At 39.8% G+C, this 20,188-nt stretch overlaps 1 protein-coding gene across 1 annotated transcript in view; it reads left to right on the top strand.

Moving 5' to 3' along the window:
* Positions 1–20,188, top strand: part of LAMA1 (laminin subunit alpha 1) — a 113,314-nt gene that overhangs the window by 22,436 nt on the left and 70,690 nt on the right. Inside the window, exons 4-16 of the mRNA XM_063076625.1 lie at positions 3,006–3,248; positions 4,386–4,565; positions 6,874–6,963; positions 7,966–8,083; positions 8,983–9,161; positions 9,843–9,948; positions 11,152–11,312; positions 12,321–12,461; positions 13,589–13,762; positions 15,263–15,364; positions 15,983–16,194; positions 16,927–17,038; positions 19,441–19,551. Of these exons, the coding sequence (XP_062932695.1) occupies positions 3,006–3,248; positions 4,386–4,565; positions 6,874–6,963; positions 7,966–8,083; positions 8,983–9,161; positions 9,843–9,948; positions 11,152–11,312; positions 12,321–12,461; positions 13,589–13,762; positions 15,263–15,364; positions 15,983–16,194; positions 16,927–17,038; positions 19,441–19,551 (1,929 nt within the window). The remainder of the gene's footprint in view (positions 1–3,005; positions 3,249–4,385; positions 4,566–6,873; positions 6,964–7,965; positions 8,084–8,982; positions 9,162–9,842; positions 9,949–11,151; positions 11,313–12,320; positions 12,462–13,588; positions 13,763–15,262; positions 15,365–15,982; positions 16,195–16,926; positions 17,039–19,440; positions 19,552–20,188) is intronic.

Genomic DNA, 20,188 nt, shown 5'->3' with positions numbered 1-20,188 from the left:
ATTATCGAAACCCTGAGAACATTATTTTGTTTCAAATGTGCTTTAGAATCAGTGGTTGCCTTCTAGAAAGAAGGCACGTTAAGGTGGATCGCCAAAATATTGGACACAGTTGTATCACATGCAGACTAAGCTTGATTGGGGGACAGGTCTTGTAGGTGAACGAAGTTATTATAATGATAGAGAATTGTCCTGTGGAATTAAGTGGTTTGTGATCAGCTAAGTTTAAGGGACTCTTCTGTTCCTGGAATTGGTGGGGGCTAAGATGGGGAGAAGCTAAAAAGAGAACAAACAAAACTCCCAAAAACCCAGAGGCAATAAGACTCAGAGTAAGTGAATAACAAGTTCCTCCCCAACACATTACACATGCATGTGTATGTATATGTGTGTATATACTATACACATACACTTTTACATACACACACACACACACACACACACACACACACACACACACATATATTTTTTTTTTTTTTAAGAGAAAGTACAGGACTTTGGTTTAAAAATATCACCAATATCAATCTGGGTTAGAGGAAAGCTGTAGCAAGTGGCTGTTAATGTGGAAAAAGGCATTTTCTTGTTGTTGTTGCTCCAACTCCCACCTGAGTTAGTAATCCAAGTTAGTAATCCTGAGTTAGTTACTCTCAGAAAAGTGAATGCTTGCTAAGGCTGATTGACTAAAAGAAGGGACAAGATATTTTCACTCTGTTCTTCCCAATTCAGAAAACACTTGGAGTTTGGTATTCAGTTCCTGGCATCCACATTTTAGAGTAAGGGTGTGTCCAGAGCATCATGATAAGGAGATGAGGTCATGCTAAATGATGAATGTTTTAGGAAACCAGAATGTTGAAACTGAAAACCAGAAGACTTTGGATTCTGGAAGTGATGTGTGATAGGTACGTTCAAATATTTGAGGGACAGTTATGTGAAAGAGGAATCCGACATCTTTTCTGTAGCTCCAGAGTGTAGAATTTATGGGGGACCTTGAATCACTGTTAAAAAGAAACCCAAAAAACCCCCCAAAAACCCAAAACCCTGTGATGAATGGGGCAGCTGCCATAGCTGTCATAAACAAAAGGACCGTCTTGGGAGCTAGTGGACTTCCTGGCACTGGAAGTGCTCTCACAGGGCTGGGTTATTGGAGAGAGGACTCCTTCCTAGTGCTGGATTTGGGGCTAGATATCTCCTGGGGTCTCTTCCAAAGTCAAGATTGGCGTGGCTGTTTCCTCATTCTGTTAATGGTCATCTGCAGCCCTGTATTCCCAGTTTGCTTCCTCTCCACTCTGACTTTTAATTTTTAAAAAAAATAATAGAGCTGTTTTTGAGCAACGTTAGGTTTACAGAAAAAAACCCCCATATACGTCCTCACTCTCTCCCTCCCCTCCAGTTTCTCCTATTATTAACATCTTGCATGAGTGGGGTACATTTGTTACAATTGATGAGCTAATATTGATACATTAGTACTAGCTAAGTCCAAGTTTACGTTAGGGTTCACTCGATGCTGTACATTCTGTGGGTTTGGGCAAGTGTATAATAACATGGATCCACCAGTACAGTATCAGCCAGGACAGTTTCACTGCCCTAAAAATCCCCTGGGCTTCCCCTATTCATCCCTCCCCTGCCCTGAACCCTGGACAACCACAGATCTTTTCACAGTCTCTGTAGTTTTGCCTTTTCCAGAATGGCATACATGGAGCCTTTCAGACTGGCTTCTTTCACTTAGGAATATGCGTGTACGGTTCCTCTCTACCTTCTGTGGCTTATTAGCTCATTTCTTTCTATCACTGAATAACATTCCATTGACTGGATGCACCGCAGCTTGTGTGCTCGTTCACCTGCTGAAGGACACCTGGGTTGCTTCCAAGTTCTGGCAGCTACGAGTAAAGCTGCTTTAAAATCCGCGTGCAGGTGTTTCTGTGGGCCTAAGTTTTCGATTCACGTGGGTAAATACCAAAGAGCAGAATGGCTAGATCATGTGCTAAGAGTATGTTTAATCGTGTGAGAAGCTGCTAAACTGTCTTCCATGGCGCCGGCAGTGACCGGGAGTCCCCGCTGCTCCACGTCCCCACCAGCACTGGGTGTTGTCAGTGTTCTGGAGTTTAGCTGTTCTAGAAGGCGTGTAGTGGGCTGACTTTTTTCTCATTGTGGTATCTCCAAATTACTATGAGAAATACATATAACACTGTTATTACTATAATATAATACTACTGTTATGCAGAATCCAGTTAGAGAAAGACATTGGAAACAAGAGAACAAGCTCTTAATACGAATACTGTTGTTAATAATATTAATACAAACTTATTTGTGAGTACTTTTTGAGTTTATTTTTAAAATACATACCACCAGGAGAATATTCATGGGACATAGTTCTCATTAACGTGTATAAGCGATTATACTTAACAGCATAAAGAGACATGGATGATAATCATATAGCAGTTCTCTCAAGAAGCACGTCAGTTTGTGAGCAGTTGCTACTGACTCTATTTTTAATTTTTTTGTTGTATAGATTTAAGGTGTATGACTTGATCATTTGGTACATGTACACATTGTGAAATAATCACCATAATCAAGATAATTGTTATGAGGGGTCTTCAAAAAGCTCAAGGGGGGATTTGTAGTATCTTTTAATCCCATTTTTCCAAAAACCTTTTGAAGTACTCTCGTATTCATCACGTCACATCATTACCTTTTGTGTGTTTGTGGTGAGAACACTTAAGAACTACCCTCTTGGTAAATCTCTGGTGTACAGTCCAATTTGGTTACCTACAGTCGCCGCGCTGCACGCTAGATCTCCAGAACTCATTCCTTCATCCTGCGTCACTGAAACTTTGCACCCCTTGCCCAACAACTCCCCATTTCTCCGTCCCCCAGACCCTGGTAACCACCATTCTGCTCTCTGCTTCTTTGAGTTCAACTATTCTAGGTTCCATGTGAGACTATGTGGTTTGTCTTTCTCTGCTTGACTTACAATGACTGTGGGTTGAGGTTTTTCAGTGTTTTTGTTTCAGGTCTTTCAGGTTGCATATGTCATCATTAAAGCTGCCAATGCCCCTCGCCCTGGAAACTGGATTTTGGAGCGCTCTCTGAATGGCACCACATTCAGCCCCTGGCAGTATTATGCAGTTAGTGACACAGAGTGTTTGACTCGCTACAATATAACTCCAAGACGGGGGCCACCCACTTACAGGGCTGACGATGAAGTGATCTGCACCTCGTATTATTCCAGACTGGTGCCACTAGAGCATGGAGAGGTACTGTGCCCACTGCAGTGATGTCTATTTTTTTCATCAGAGTCCCCTGCCTCATAGCCATTGTAAGATCCAGCATTAAACACTTAAAATTGATATCTGTCAATACAAAGATCTTTCATGTAGCTATCTAGCTGTATTTAAAGTAGCTTCTAATGGTGTCTGTTATGGTCAATTTTTCTACAGATACATTTTACCTTATTGATTTTTTCCCTTCAAGGACATCCCTCAGTCTTCACTTTGCTGTGATTTAATAACTCCAGCAGATCCTCCTTTGGAGTATCTTTCCCCCAACATCAGGGCAAGAATGCTTGATGAAATATTAAAGAGGGCTAAAAAGCCTCTAAAAGAGATAGTCCCAGGGCTGGCCGTGTGGCTCACTCGGGAGAGTGCAGTGCTGATAGCACTGAGGCCTGCGGGTTCGGATCCTATATAGGGATGGCCGAGCGTGGTGCTGACCACACCGTGCCGAGGGTTGCGATCCCTTTACTGGTCAAAAAAAAAATAAAATAAAAGAGATAGTCCCAATTTTCCCTGTGAAGTTCTCCTTTTTGGTGGGTGTCGAGGACTGGGAGATGCCCATGAAGGGTTACGGCATGGTGCTCAGCATGCCCAGACTGTACACACTTCGTTAAAGTCATGGTGTAATGGAAAAAAACCCATTCTTTAGTAGCACCTGGCTCGGTGAGATAAAAGTACAAGGACTCTCAAGTGCTCTTCACAGAAGAAACTCTGCAGCAAGCCCCATGTTGTTTGAAGAGCAGGGATTAATTAAGAGAGCAGGTATCCTTGGCTTTTTGACACTGTTTCCTTGCTCTCCCCAGCCTGTTCATGACATTTAGAATTTGTTTCAGAGACGTTGTAGCCTAATGATAGATGCTAGAGAGAAGTGGTCCTGTTAAAAGGTTTCCAGCAGTCTCCGAGACACTGGAATGGACAACTTCAACAAGTTGAAGAGTATTGAGATCATGGACATTTATGAGTAGTTAAATGTAAGACAGCTTTTAACAAGAATCTTGTTGTTTTGCGTTGATTTTAGATAGTATCCTTGTAAAGATTACATCCCAAAGTTAAACAACCAGGGCTGTATTTTTGCATGTTTAAACTGACATTTGTTTATTTTAATGCCTTCATCTTCAGATTCATACATCACTAATCAACAGCAGACCAAGTGCTGATGATCTGTCACCCAAGCTGTTGGAATTTACTTCTGCACGATATATACGCCTTCGCTTCCAGCGCATTCGAACGCTCAATGCAGATCTCATGACCCTTAGTCACCGGGAACCTAAAGACCTTGATCCTATTGTTACAAGACGAGTGAGTACATGGCAGTGCTCCTGACCACTGTGAAAAGTTTATTTTGTTTGGGGGAAATCTTCGCTTCTCTTTTCTGTGGTCCTTTTCCTCCCAGGTTGATCTTCCCCCCCTCCCCCTGCTGTTATGTTCTTATTTTATTGAAGATCATTATATTCATTCCAAATACTCCCTGTGAACCAGGAGATGGCACTGACGTCCTGTGCTCAGGTCCCTTCACCCCACTCCATCCCCACAGTGCCTCCATGGAGTGAAGGTGGTGGCCTTTGTCTTCACATTCTAGTCTGACTCCACATCTGATCTTCACCAAGCAAGAGGTTTTTTTAATCTCAAATTTTAAAATTGAGATATGATTTACATTCAGGAAAAGGTACAGATTTTAAGTGTATAGTTAAGTGTACAGGACTTTGTGGACAAATATTTTCATATCCCTTCAATAACTCAAGATTGGAATTACTAGGTTATAGGGTAGCTGTATGTTTAACATTTTAACAAACTCCTAACTTTAATCAAAAGTAGTTGTACTGTTTTACAATCATACCAGCAATGTGTGAGAGTTCTGCGTATATCACATGCTTTCAAATATTTAGTGTCAGGAGTTGTTTTCATGCTGGCTATTCTAATGTGCATGAATTGACGTTTCCTTGTGATGTTAATTTGTATTTCTCTGATGACTAATGTTGAGCATGTGCTTATTAGTATCTGATCAGATTTTTTTGTCCATTTTTAAATTGGACTATTTGTCTCCTTATTACTGAGTTATAAAAGATCTTTATATATTTTGTGCATAAGTCCTTCGTCAGATATGTATATATTGCAAATATCTTCACTGTGTCTGGAATTTGCTCATTCACTTTCCTAACTATGACTTTTGATGAACAGAGATTTTAATTTGATGAAGTCCAATTTATCAGTTTTTTCATTTACAGCTAACGCTTTCTATATCTTCTTAGAAAAATATCTGCTTATCCCACATTTACAAAGATGTTATCCTATGATTTCTTCTACTAGCTTTATAGCTCTAGCTTTTACATCTGTAATCCATCTCAAATTAATTTTGTGTTTGGTAAAAAGGTTCTTTTTTCCCCATATGCATATGTAATTGTTCCAGCACCATTTGTTGAAAATACTTTACTTGCCCCCATTAAATTGTCTTGGTGCCCTTGTTGAAAATGATTTGATCTTATTATTGTGGGTCTATTTCTGGACTCTGGACTCTTCTATTGATCTGTTTGTTTATTCTTATGCCAATAACAAACTTTCTTGATTACCTGATTATAGTAAGTCTTGAGGTTAGGTACCATAAAGTCCAACTTAGTTCTTTTTCAAGATTATTTTGGCTATTCTAGGTTCCTTATAGTTCCTTATACATTTTAGAATCACTTTGTTAATATTTTCCAAAATAATCCTTGTTGAGATTTTCATTGGGATTCTATAGAATCTTTAGATCAATTTGGGAAGAATTTTGGAAGACATTTTAACTATTGAGTCATCCAATCCAGAAACATGCTGTATTCCTCCACTTATCTGGGTCTTCTTTAATTCCCCTTGGCAACGTTTTAATTTGTACAGGCCTTGTTCAATAATTCAAGAACAAAGAACTCAAGGGCATACAGAATGTACAGTAAGACTAAACTGTCACTGTTTGTAGATGATGTGACTGTGTACCTAGAAAATCTACACAACAACTACTAGAAATAATAAATGAATTAAGCAATGTTGCAATATACAAAATCAATAAACAAAACTAAATCTCATTGCTATATACTAGCAGTGAACAATGAAAAATAAAATTTAAAGAGGTATTCGTTAGCACTAACATGCAAAGACATAAAGAATTGGTGAGAGCGGATCCTAAGAGGAGAGCACTTCACTCTGTTAATGTGCTGATTTACACTTACTGACTTTCGTGTGTTAGGCTAACTTTGCACTCTGGAATAAATCCTGATGGTCCTGATATATTATCCTTTTTATACCATGCTGTATTTAATTTACCTATTTTTTTTTTTTTTTAGGGTTTTCAATAGCATGGGTTTTGAAGGTGATTGTCTTGTTTTAAAATGCAGCCAAGTTGGGAAATTCTTTTAGACTCCTTTGGATTCTACTGATTAGCTAATTTGAGCATTATTTATTTTAATTGAGCACAATGATTGTGCATAAAATATAATTTTAAAATGTGTATATAATTATATTTTAGATTACCAATAACAGCTCTTAAAGCACCTGAGATATTTGTTGGTGTGCCAATGTTTTTTTTTTTCACTGAAATAAAAGAAGTGTTAATTTTGTTTGTAACTTTCTTTTTCTATAGTATTACTACTCAATAAAAGACATTTCTGTTGGCGGGATGTGCATTTGCTACGGCCATGCTAGCAGCTGCCCATGGGATGACACTGCAAAGGTGAGTCCTAGTATTTTATATTTCACTAAATCTTCAAAATAGAAGGTGTGGCTGTAATGTCTACATTGTTCTTGTTTATTTAAGGCAGATGTTGAAAGGTATAAAATCTTTTCATTGTTTTGGATATGAGTCATATTGATAGGCTATGTTGGATACAGTAGGGGCTAGTACATTCTTGAAATTTATAATTAAATCTATGATTGCAAAAATAAATAAATAAATAAATAAAATCATGCCGCCTAATGAAAAGGTTTTATCTGGTTTCATTGATTTAACAATTTCATTTTTATTTGTTTGGAGGATATATTTCAAATTAAGTTTTTACTGTGGTTTTTTGTTTTATAATAAAATATTCATAAAATTTATCATTTTAACCATTTAAAGTGTACAGTTCAGTGGCCTTACGGATTTGAAACTCTTTTCTCTATAAGAGGTCAAGCAAAAAGCATATGCAGTTATAAATTATGTTTGTACTTTATAAAAGAAGGGTTCTCCTCTTCTCATCTTCTCCCCTTCTGTTTTGTGGTACTAAATTAAGATAAAATAAAGTTGATCTGTCTTAGTATAATATTAGGTGAATCTTCTTCTTCTTTTAAACCACTCACATGAAGTTACTTATTTTCCCCCAACTTTTGTAATTCTTTACCTTTGGAATAAGATTATTGTATTTTTCTTTTTTTGATGCTGCAAAATATATAGATAAATGGCAAGAAAATTATTCATAAAAGCTTCCAACCCTACAAAGTCAATATATCTTTTTAAAAACATTTTGGTTAGTTAACCTATACTTTAGTTTTGCTTTATCTTCCCTTCTCTTTGTAACAACCTCATGTGTATGTTTTTCTCTAATGTTGAAATGCCAGTTTGCTTTGATACAGCCATATATCTTTTATTGTGAAGTCTTGCCGCATATTTGACTGTAAGAGGTTCTTTTTAAAATGAAATTAAGAAAACTACGCAGGTAAGGTTTTCTGATCAAATGTTGTATTCCTTGTTGTTTAGAAACTACAGTGTCAATGTGAACATAACACCTGCGGAGAGAGGTGTGACAGGTGCTGCCCAGGATACCACCAGCAGCCCTGGAGGCCTGGGACCGTTTCTTCTGGTAACACATGTGAAGGTGAGTACACTAGAATCTGAACAGTGTAGTTCTTTCCCTCTTACCACGTTGAAGTTTATGGTGTCTTAACTTTTTAAATTTTTAAGTAGCTTGTTTTCTCAGAAATCCAAATAGTTCCCAAAGCTGCAGTTTACCTTAATAACGTTTAAATTATCGAGGCCTAAGTGGATCTTTATGGATTTGCTATTTTACTTAAGGCTCCCTTTCCGTCTATTTGTTTATTCTTTATTTGGATTTAATTTTTAAATAGGTAATATATTCTCAAGATTCCAACATCTGACAATATATAAAAGTATATAGTAAAAATCATTACTCCCACTTCATCTGCATCCTTCCCACTTTTTGTTATTTCCTAGCATGTTTCTTCTAAAATTTGTATGCAAAGGAAGCATGTATTAACATATTTCTCCTCTCCAAACAGTTGTCACACGGAGGATGACATACTATGCATGCCATTCTGCACATGGCTTTATATATTTAACAATATGTCTTGAAATTCTTTTCATATTAACAATTTGAAATGCTGTTTGTAAAAACAGTTGCAGAGAATTTCATTATATGGGTGTAATATCATTTAAACAGCTACCTATTGATGAACGTTTTGGTTGTCTGTTATTAACACAAGCAGTGGTGCAGTGGTTAACTGTCATTCACAAGTATGCAAACACTTCTGCAAGTCTGTCCAGAGGATGCATTGCTGGGTCAGTGGGTGTGCACATTTATTATTTTGATGGATATTCCCAATTATCCTTTATAATATTGTCTATATCATATTTAAAAGACTTATTCTAGAATTTTAATTTAATTTATAGTCATAGGAACTCACTTAGAGAGGGAAGGGTTTTCTCTGTAGGATACATACTATGTACATTAATTGAGATGTTAAAATATTCTCCTAGAATGTAATTGTCACAATAAAGCCAAAGACTGCTACTATGATGAGAGTGTTGCAGATCAGAAGAGAAGTTTGAACACGGCCGGACAGTTCAGAGGAGGAGGGGTCTGCATAAATTGCCTGCAGAACACCACGGGGATCAATTGTGAAACCTGTGTCGATGGACATTATAGGCCACACCAAGTAAGGGTCCTCCTTCACCACAGCTGAGCTCCACTGTCTTCCTGGAGTGCAAGAGACTTCACCGAGCTTCAGCCTCAGTACTGCAGACTCATGTTCTTTTGTAGTACTTCATTTACGTTCCCGTTACACTGGTCGTGCTCTTCAGATCTGCATTTCCTACTCTGTCCTGTTTTCTTGCTCAAATGAGGATGTTCACTTATTGTGATTTAACTTGGATTCAGGGGCCTGTTGGCTGTGTAATCTCAGGTAAAACCAACCGTAGACAGGAAGATTTAGCCAATAACTAAAGCAGCTGTATTTTGCCCATAGCAGGTGTTCGGTCAATCCTCCATTGACTTGATAGTTGTTGCACGGATACTTGTGAGAGTCTGTTTACAGGTGACGCTTAAAATGTGGCTGTGAGGGTCAGCAGAGTGAGGGGGCTGGTAGCAGTGCTGGTGGGGAAGGGTGGCATTTGCTAATGATACTGTCTACTGTCACCCTCAGAGAGATGTTTGGGGCCTTCTGACTTGAGATTACCTTATGCTCCTGAGATCCTACATCCCCTTGGTACACAAAATCATTGTAATAGTCCCATCTTGAATAAAAAGCTGATACCTTGTCACTGGTATTATTATTGATATTATTGCTAATATTACTGTTATATCTAGTAAGATAATCCAGGAAACTCCTGCCTTTCAGGTTTCTCCTTATGAGGATGAGCCTTGCCGTCCCTGTGACTGTGACCCCGTGGGGTCCCTCAGTTCTGCCTGTATTAAAGATGATATCCATTCTGACTCACGTAATGGTAAGTTCTTGGTTCATATTTGTGCTTGTAGTTGATTTTTTTTTTTTGGTGGAAGACTTGTACCTCATGGAACCATTACCATTGTGTAGCAATTTGGTGATATGATTCTTCATTGATTCTTGTGTTCACCAAATATTTATCAAGCACCTACTGTGCGTCAGGCAGTTTCCTAGGACCCAGGACTATGTACGTGAACAAGATGGTCAAACTCCCCACTCATAGGCAGACACTAAATGAATGAGTCCCTGAGGAATATAATGCCAGGTAGGGATAGTGCCCTGGGCATGAGGCAAAATTAGGAGTCACGATTGGAGGGAGACAGGGTGTGAAGGTGACAATGTTGGGGTGATGAGATGACATTTGAGCAGATAATTGAGCAATCAATGAAAGAAGAAATAGGCTGAGTTTAAAGCCATACATGGAACATAGTAAATAGCAACCCCTCTATTTAGCTCTTAGAAGACACTTGGAGGGCTTTTGCATACATCATCTCACAAAGCAAGCAAATCCTCCAGTTAACTTGGTAAATATCAATGTTCTTTTCATTTCAAAACCTGGCAAATGGACTTGTAAATACCAGAGTCTCCTGAATAGGTTGTATCTGTTCAAAACTTTTGTGAGCCCATCAAATTCTCAGCCACTAGCAGTGGTCAATGGGTATTGACCAGAAGGGACAGATGTGCTACTGTGGGGCCCCCCAGCAATGTGGAGGGTAAACTACACAACTGAATTGATCCTTATGTGTAACTGGTGAGGGGAGGGAGGTGATACTGGTGATGACAATTGCCCTTGATTGGACTCATTTTAAAACAATATCATTTAAACTTGTCAACCATTGCAGACAGAATTTTTTGAACCCATTTCACAGGCAAGGAAACTGTAGCTCAGAGCAAGGTACTGTGGCTGGTACCCTGGAGCTTTGTGTTATCAGCAACACATTCTAACCATCTGAGCTGACTGACCAGCCCCCTGCCTGTTTCTGTGAATAAAGTTTTATTGTAACAGAGCTATGGCCATTTGCTTACGTATTGTCTGTGGCTGTGTTCAGGCAGTAACAGCTGAGTTGAGTAGTTGCAACAGAGACTCTGTGGCCAAAAAGCCTAGATTATGCACTCTCTGGTCCTTTACAGAAAAATGTTTCCTCCCCCTCCTTTAAACCTCTTTTACCTTCATGTTGGGTCACTGCTGTTGTTTTCTCTCCAGGGAAGTGGCCAGGTCAGTGTCCATGTAAGGAAGGTTTTGCAGGAGAAAAATGTGATCGCTGCCAGTTAGGCTACAAGGGTTACCCACTCTGCACCCGTTGTGACTGCAGTCCAGCTGGCAGTGTGAATGACGACCTGTGTGCAGAGCCGTGTCTTTGTAAGGTATGTGTAGAGGTCAAGGACACCCCTGAGTTTCCTTTGAGGTTCTCTGTAAAAGGAACATGTTCTATTGGCTCAGATGATCAGTTCTTGAGTAAAGCAATAAGGTTTAAGCAGAATTCCCCCTGTGTCCCCTTTCTGAGAAGCGTGACATGTCACACTGGGTTGGCCATATCAGTATCCTTGGACTTGGATGAGCACCTGATTTTCTTTTTTGGTACCTCTGGGCAGTGGTCGTATATTCCAGAGGCATGTCTGCGACTTCTTAGGTGAAACCAAACACTGCACATTGTTTCTGACCTTCGCTTAATTCTTCCGGAACATTCTTTTCCAGCTTTGTATTTGGAGGAGAAACAGGTAAATACTAAATTTCTAAGAACACTAGTTAAAGACAGTTATGATATTTTGGATTTCTCTTTAAAAGGAATTGAACAAGCACAATAAATGCATTAGTATAGTACCAGTGAGGGGTTTTATTTGGCCATATGATATTAATAACAATTTCCCCATAATTTGTAGGATTTCCTGATGTACCTTATATGTTTATTCCCACGTAAGCAGAGTCCTAGACACATGTTATACAGGGGTACTTCAAAAAGTTCATGGAAGAATAGAATTAAAAGATTATATGAATCTTCCCATGAACTTTTGAAGTACCCTCATATATGATTGAAATTATTCTTGAGTATTTGTGAATGGGACAATTTTAGAGCCCTCTTCAGATTTTGAAATGCATGTAAGATCAGCAAAAATGGAAGTTTAAAACAAAACAAAACACGCAATTGAAACATAACGACCGAGCTCCATGATCCTTGTTCTTGCTATAAAAGCAAATGGTATTTACTTGTATTTCAAACTCTCTTTTCTGGAAATATTAACCTCACGAGGCTTCACATTTTCTTTGGGTGTTTGTTCATGTACTGTTTCTGTGGATCGCCGAACACCTTTCTTGTTAATGTCATTTTATTCTGCCTATCTAGACACAAGCTAGTCTTTTACCTTAACTTACAGGAAAATGTTGAGGGAAAAGACTGTCATCGCTGCAAGCCAGGATTCTATAACTTGAAGGAGAGAAACCCCCAGGGCTGCTCCGAGTGCTTCTGCTTTGGCGTTTCTGATGTCTGCGATGGCCTTTCTTGGCCCATCAGTCAGGTGAGAGGCACTGCATGTGAGCCGGATTTAATCAGCAGGTTGTCTCACACTAGTTCTCTCCAAGCTGTGCTGGGAACAGCGAGGCTGAATGTCCCTGTGATATGGCTCGTGCCCATTTGGAATGACACTGGTGCAGATCAAAGGCAGCCCACTCCTAAAAGTATCCCTGAAGTTTCTTTATAAGTCCTTTGTTTGTTCCCACATGTGTCCCCTATGGAAGTGTCAGGATGATATGGCACTGTAGAAGGCATCACATTTGAATTTCTTCTCTGGGGAAACACATCAAGTGGGGAGCTCAGATCTCACCCCACCTGCCTCACTGGTCTCAGGCCAGAAAGCACACCAGGACATGGGTCAGGAGAATGTTCCAGCTCAGACAGGCAGGGGTGGGAGGCGTCCAGTGGCAAGGGTGAGGACAACAGTAGGAGGCACAAGGTACAGGAGGACAGGCGAGTTGTTTTGAGAAGAGAGAGTTCTGGGGGGTCAGTTTGAGGGGGTGCCAAAAGGTGACCAGGGGAGGAGACAGTGTGATATCTGGAGGCCAGGGACGGGCTGCAGGGGTGGACTCATCTGCAGGTGACTACTATTGTCTTTATGTGAGGGACAAATTGGGAGCATAGGATCCGGAGGTTATTGTCATACATTTGCAGCATTTAGGTAAATAGCAGAGACAACAAAGAAGAGGGGAGTCAGAGTTAGCAAGAGGCATTTTAATCAATGCATTTATTAAGTTCTTTGCTATTTTTTGGTCTAATATATACATATATACTTATGGCCATTATGTTTTTTGGTTGGATTTTTTTTTTTGCAGCTGTCCAGTACGGGGAACTGAACCCTTGACCTTGGTGTTACAAGGCTGCACTCTAACCAACTGAACTAACTGGCCAGTCCTGTCATTATGGTTTTAATCATTTATTTGCTCATAATTAATCTGGATCTGGGGGATGTGTGACTCAATCTCAGGTTTTCCCGCTCCCTGGACAAGTGGAGCTGTCACGGGCTGTGCAGTTCAATAGCCACATTTTGTTAATACCATCTCCCTTCTTTGTGAAAATATTAACACTGGACTGGGTGAATTCTAAGGTGACTTCTGTTTCATATTCTAAAATACTTGGATTGTTTTTAAGGTGAGCAATATGTCTGGGTGGCTGGTCACCGATTTGGTCAGCCCAAGTAAGATCCCGTCACAGCAGGAGGCGCTGCGTGGGTGGCGCCAGGTCAGCATCAACAACACTGTGGCCCTGCAGCGGCTGGCCCCCAGGTACTACTGGGCGGCCCCGGAGGCCTACCTCGGAAATAAGGTGCGTGTGCTGCTGGGAGTAACAGCGTCCTGGACAAGGTCTCAGAGAATGTTAAGAAAGAACATCTGCTGTTTGCCTTTTAAGTAGTCTCATTGGTCACTTGAGTGTTGGGCAGAGCATTTCACAGTCTTGACTTACATCCAATACACAAGATCTTTCTGATCCCTATTTGCTTTTTATTGTAGCATTTATAAATGGACATCTGTTCTTGTCCCAGTTCCTAAGCAACCTGTTTTGTGAATCTTCATCCCCTTCCCCGTGGCAGACTTCTGACTTTCCTCCTGCATTCCCAACCCACTCGGGCCTTCCTGAAGTGCTCGTTGCATGTCTGCAGTTTAGTGGCGGCAGACTCACTGTGCGGCATATGGCAGGCCCTCGGAGAATGTTCCACCCTGGGACTGCTGTGCTGATCCCCCACTTCCACATCAGGACAGGCTATTGCTCATGTAGAGTTCACATTTAGCAGCAGACAGAATACTTTCTGTTTTAATTTTAAGAAAATGCAAAATGGTGGTTCCACAACGTGGAAAGTTGGTTTCCAGGCTGAACCTTCCCTTCCATGGCATGTTCCCACCTCCCTCACGGGTTGTGCCCCTTCTCTCCAGGTTCTGACCAATCTGAAAACACATTTGGGGGAATCTATCTCAACAACTACAGCTCCCTGCTCAGCTTACCGGGAATTTGGTTTGTTTTAAAGCAATGGAATACTTTCATAGTAGTGTAGTCTTGTAGCTTGGTAAGTTTCTAGTTAATTTCATGGTTATATTTTAATTTTATAATTTGTTTTGTATATTTTTAAGAGTTTAAATATGTTTTATTTAAATATGTTTTGTATATTTAAGGAGTGCTTTTTTCTAAATAACTTTTTTTCATCAAATTATAACACTAGAACATGTGCTCTATTTATAATGTGATCTTATCACCAGAGGTCAATTCTTTTTCTCTCTTGAGATCACTTGTCCAGTTTTATGGTGCAAAATTGGATTCTGAACAACATATTGTTGTAACATACCCATCAGAAAGAAAATCTTTACTTTACGTTAAAGGGTATCTGATCAGGAAGAAATACTTTTAGTCCTTCCTTTAAGTAGCCGATCAAACATGCTCCTTGCTTTTCTCCTGCAAGCCGGGCAATCAAATCATAATGTTGAGATTGTAGTCAAAGATCAAACTCCCCACCCCCTAAATTATTTAAGTTAAATAAATGTTTATTATGTGATTAACAGAAGTTTATAGTAATTTACCTTGTGGTCTCTAAGGAGTGCATTTTTCTTCTGTGCGTTCAAATAATATCCTGCATTTGGGTAATATTGGTTAAATGAAATATTCATATAAAATGCTCCCCTTTCTCTGCCTTTAATGTGAATTTTTTTACATATTGCGGCCACTGAGATATCTTGCAGCCTAGATGTTTCCAGATGGATCCTAAAGAACACTTTCTCTCACTTGGGGCTGTAACTGTTTTCCCCTTCGGTGTTTACTTTCACTTAAACATTTCAGCTGACTTCATTTGGTGAACTCCTGAGATACACGGTGTCTTATGACATTCCAATGGACACGGTGGACAGTGACCTCGTGTCTCACGCTGATGTCATCATTAAGGTAATTGCTTTCGCATTGTTTTTGCTGTAGAGCTTGGGGCTTAGTGGGGTGATAGTTTTATGACTAAAAGTGGCTAGGCAGGGCTAGAAGGATTGCCAAAGTGGTAATGTCCCAGGGCCTGCGGCACACCTGGGCAGAAACCATTTCAGGTTCCTGTCTCAGGTGTCTGCACCCCATTCCTCTTACCCTGAGTGAGCTGCTCCTCCACCTCCAGCCTGAACAACTAGAAACCATGGAAAGTACATCACTTTTGTTAACAGCAATTTTATGGAAAGCTGGAGGTGTATTTACATACTTTTTCTACTTCTGTTCTTTAGTTACAGATTAAGGATGTCAGATGGGCTGCCTTAATAAAAACTGTGGGCATATGCATGCCTTTGTTTTCTTTCCAAGATCCCAGCAAAGTTCACAGTCTTTTGATTTATTATTGGAATCCTCTAAAAGGAATACAGTGAAACACCTTTTCTTTGATAGTTCTAGACCAAGAGTTGCAAACGCCATTACATGTTTGCTGCTGGAACACAAGTGAAAAACCATGTTGCTGAACACAAAATTTGATTTTGTTTTTAATCATTAAATTGAATTATAAATACACTTCCTCTTGTTTTTAAATGTTAGGGAAATGGACTTGTTCTAAGCACCCAGGCTGAGGGCCTGTCACTTCAGCCCTACGAAGAGTACTTGAATGTGGTTAGACTCGTGCCTGAGAACTTCCGAGATTATAATACCAAAAGGGAGATCGATCGTGACCAGCTGATGACTATCCTTGCCAACGTGACACATCTCTTGATCAGAGCCAACTACAATTCTGCAAAAATGGCTCTTTACAAGTAAGTATTGAGAAGGGAGGAAAAACTTATGGTGAAGGTACTACAATCTTTATTTATTATTATATATTTTAAGCTTAATATGTTTTACATTTACTATTTTAAGGACACAGCTAAAGGAACCTGCCATCTTATAAAGCATTTTTAATATAATTTTATTGAAGACATAAAAATAGTCATCCACGACAAATGTATCTAGCAGGAAACAGACTTGACGTTAGGATCAGAAACTTTCAAGGAGGGTTTCTGAGAAAAGCCTGATGAGTTAACAGTCACCTGGACCATGTTGTATCTGGTTCTTACTCTCCTGATGTTAAAAGTCTGTTTAAGCTAATGTGTCCATCCTTGGTCATTTTACTACCTTGAGGAGGTCAGTTTCTGGCAATGCCTGGCCAGGCATAAAAGTTGGATGCAGCTAATGCAAACATAGTATGGTACATTGAGAATAACTCTGTATTATTGGTAAGTCTACTGAATGGACTGATTTTTCAGAAGTGTTTCGATGTCAAATGCAACATCAGACCCTTCCTACAGCTTTCTATGCACTTTAAATGATGACCGTGTTTCCCAGAAATAATCATGGCTCCCAGAACGTGTACCTCTGTGAAAATCTTTAGTTACAAAAATTACATCGCCATTTTGTTTGAATTAAATCTTTTAGGAACCCATCTTCACCGAGGTGTGAGATGGCACTTGTGAGCCTATGAGTCACATAATGGCCCCCATCTGTTGTAGGTTGGATTCTGTCTCTCTGGACACAGCCAGCCTTAATGCTGTAGGCCTGGCAGTGGCCGCTGACGTGGAGCACTGTGAATGTCCCCAAGGCTACACAGGGACCTCCTGTGAGGTAATGCTTCTCCTCTCTTACCATCTTCTCCCTTTCTTTCTTTCCTATGGGAAAAACAGTGCCCTGGTGGTGATGTAATGATGCACATTTGATTTAGGTTTAGAAACCCAGTGTTTGACTCAGACTCTTTTGGGCTATCAGAATATTGCAAGTCAGTCACATTGTTTAAAGAAATCCAATTCCCCTGCCATGTGTGGGCTGGGGTCCCTGGAAATACCCTGACTCAGTGCTGCTCTCTTGCCTCAGTCAACAGGAAACTTGCAATATCGATGCCATATTTTGCATTTCTAAGGAGGATTGAACTTGATTGCATTTGAACATTTACAAATCAGCTGCACAAGAGCAGGATAGCTTTAGACAAGCCAAGTTCATTTTGAGACCTTTTATGGGTCCCGGCTCTTTTACATTGATGGGCTCTACCTCACATGGGAAGAATATGAAAATGCACTTGTGACCATCAATAAAAGTAATCTGTTGCCAAAAATATTTTGAAATTATTTGACATAAGAATTGAAGATAACTCTTTCCTATGGAGAACTTCCTATGCAATTGGCACTATTCTAAACTCTCTCAATACATGACTTTATTTAATTCTGACAATTGCCATTATCTGGTAGCTACTCCAAACGCTTTCTGTTCTGAAGTTTGGGAAACTGAGGCACAGCGAGATGAAATAATTTGACCAAGGTAACACATTCCAAAGCAGTCACGTCAGGATTTGAGCTTCATCCGTGCTGTATCCCACCTCTTCATGATTGAACATTTGTCTTTGGCTGTGATTTCTTGGCAATCATTTTTACATAGTGAAAAAATTTAAGCCATAAATTGTTTTTATGAATATTTATCCATCAAAAACTTTGCAGTCCATAAGTTGGCCTAATGTTTCATGGTACAGATATTTAATTAAATATTTCTATGTTAAATATTTTGCAAAGTTTTTTAAAAATAAATTTGAAACCAGTTAATTTTGGGGGGGGTCTTAAACATTTATTTTTAGGGCCAGCCAATATTTGTAGGTCCTACGCACTGTATGCCTGTTGCTTAATGGATAAACACTCTCAGGCCACCTCAGTTTGTGGGATGTGGGATTAGGAGAGCAGGTGGGTTGAGCAGGACATCCTGGAAGGAGAAGGCTGCCTGCAGGGCCAGGAGGGGGCAGCAGTGAGCAGCTGCTGGACTGCTCAGAGGCCACCAGGCTTTGGAGAGAAATAGGGCCATTGTGCGTGGGGTGGTAGCTCAGGCGAGCACAAGAAGCATAACATGTTTTCAAGTGTTTCTGTTAAGCAGAACTCATTCTTTAATCAAACTCTTACTCAGAAGCTGACAAAGAATCAGGCAGCTATTGGTAGGGAGTGGAATTCTCGGGAGCACTTCCAGGCCAGTGCCTACCCAACGTCCACCTGCAGATAACGGGGGCATGGGCAGGTGGAAGCGTTAGGGAACTTTCACAATGTCTGTGTGAATAAACGTGTTTAGAAATTGTTTGTATAATTAAAATACTCTTTAAGAATTCTTATAGAAATAAAAACTAAATCCAAGCCCCCTCCTCCCATGCTCCCATGGGAATGTGCTGGCTTCCAAATTAATCATTCCCAAGTCTGCTCTTAAAGGAGTTTCATGTCTGCTGGAGCCCTTGGCAGCTTGCTGTGGGCATGGCCTTGGAGGTGTGCACACCCGGCTTTGAGTCATTCCACGACACACTAGGCACAGTGTCTAACTCCTCTGTGTCCCACATTCCGTGTTCATAAAGTAGAGATACTGTTTCCCAGGGTTGTCATGAGGCTCAGATGAATTGCTGTGTGTGGGTGGCTCCCGCTCCTCACAGGCAGGATGGCATTCCTGAATGCCCACGCTGCCGGTCCAGGCTTAGCCCAGGACAGCAGCCCTGTAATGCTGGCTCAGTTAAACTGATGCTGCTTAACACAGACCTGCACTTTGAGTACTGTACTTTGTTTAGTGTCAAACTTAATGAATTCCAAGCAGAGGAAAACAAAATAAAGTTGAAAGAAAAAATTCTCTGGGTTGAAACACTGGTTAAATGGCTAAGTGTTGCATGATTTCTATTTTAATAATATTGGAATGGAATACCACTAAATGTATGCTGACTTGTGGCAACTCTTAAGTTTTTGTGTGCATGTCTTTACCTTTAAAAGGAAATAAGGAACTGCATGACAGTGATGGTTGCACAGCTTGGTAAGTTTACTGAAATCGTTGAATTGTACACTTAAAATGGGTGAATTTTATAGAATGCAAATGATATGTTGATAAAGATATTTTAAAAAAGAATAAAATACATTTCTCTACTCATGGAAAAGTTTTTTCTAAGATGTTCGAAAGAAGGTGATTCGCGTAATTGGCAAAGTCGCGTTCACGAGCACAGGTCACCTGCCCTTCTCTTGCAGTCGTGCCTGTCTGGCTATTACCGTGTGGATGGAATACTCTTTGGAGGAATTTGTCAGCCCTGTGAATGCCACGGCCATGCAGCTGAGTGTGATATTCGCGGCATTTGCCATGTGAGTCTGTTGCTAGAACCTCAAGCGCCCTCTCCTCCCCACTCCAAGCCATTTGCTGTGGAGAATGACTTTCAAAACGCTTCCTGCACAGAATAGCCCTGATCTTGTAAAAAGAAAGACTTTCCTTTCTTAAATGAAATTTGCAGATTTAAGTACATGTCATGAAATGTTTCCTGGGTTGTTTTTTTTTTTCCATTTTTTATAAAGTTACTTTGCTAGTAGTAAAAAAGGCATATATAATTTCATAGCAGTTTTTTTTTAGTTAGAACAATGAACAGTAATTATTTATTGCTTACTAAGATTATAAAGCAATATAAAGGTCAAAAATGTTGTCCACTAATTAAATACAAAGAGTTGGATCTTTTCAATCACATTATATTTCATAGTATACCATAAGAAGAAGAATAAAACTTCTAATAATCACAGTCATTTGTACAATGTGTAATGCTTTATAGTTATTTTAGATAAACTCTTCAAACAGGTACCTCTTTCGTGCAACATGAGTTGAAACAGGGCTTAACAAATACGTAGTAAATCTTGAGAATGAACTTCAGGGCAGGTACAGGGCAAGACTTGTTTTTTAACTTCAATCAGGAATTCTTTGAAGCCTTGAAGCCAGGCCACCCTGGGCTCTAAT

Source organism: Cynocephalus volans, chromosome 13, assembly GCF_027409185.1.
Source record: "Cynocephalus volans isolate mCynVol1 chromosome 13, mCynVol1.pri, whole genome shotgun sequence".
In the NCBI taxonomy this organism is placed as follows: Eukaryota; Metazoa; Chordata; class Mammalia; order Dermoptera; family Cynocephalidae; genus Cynocephalus; species Cynocephalus volans.
This window is presented reverse-complemented; position numbering and strand designations above follow the sequence as displayed.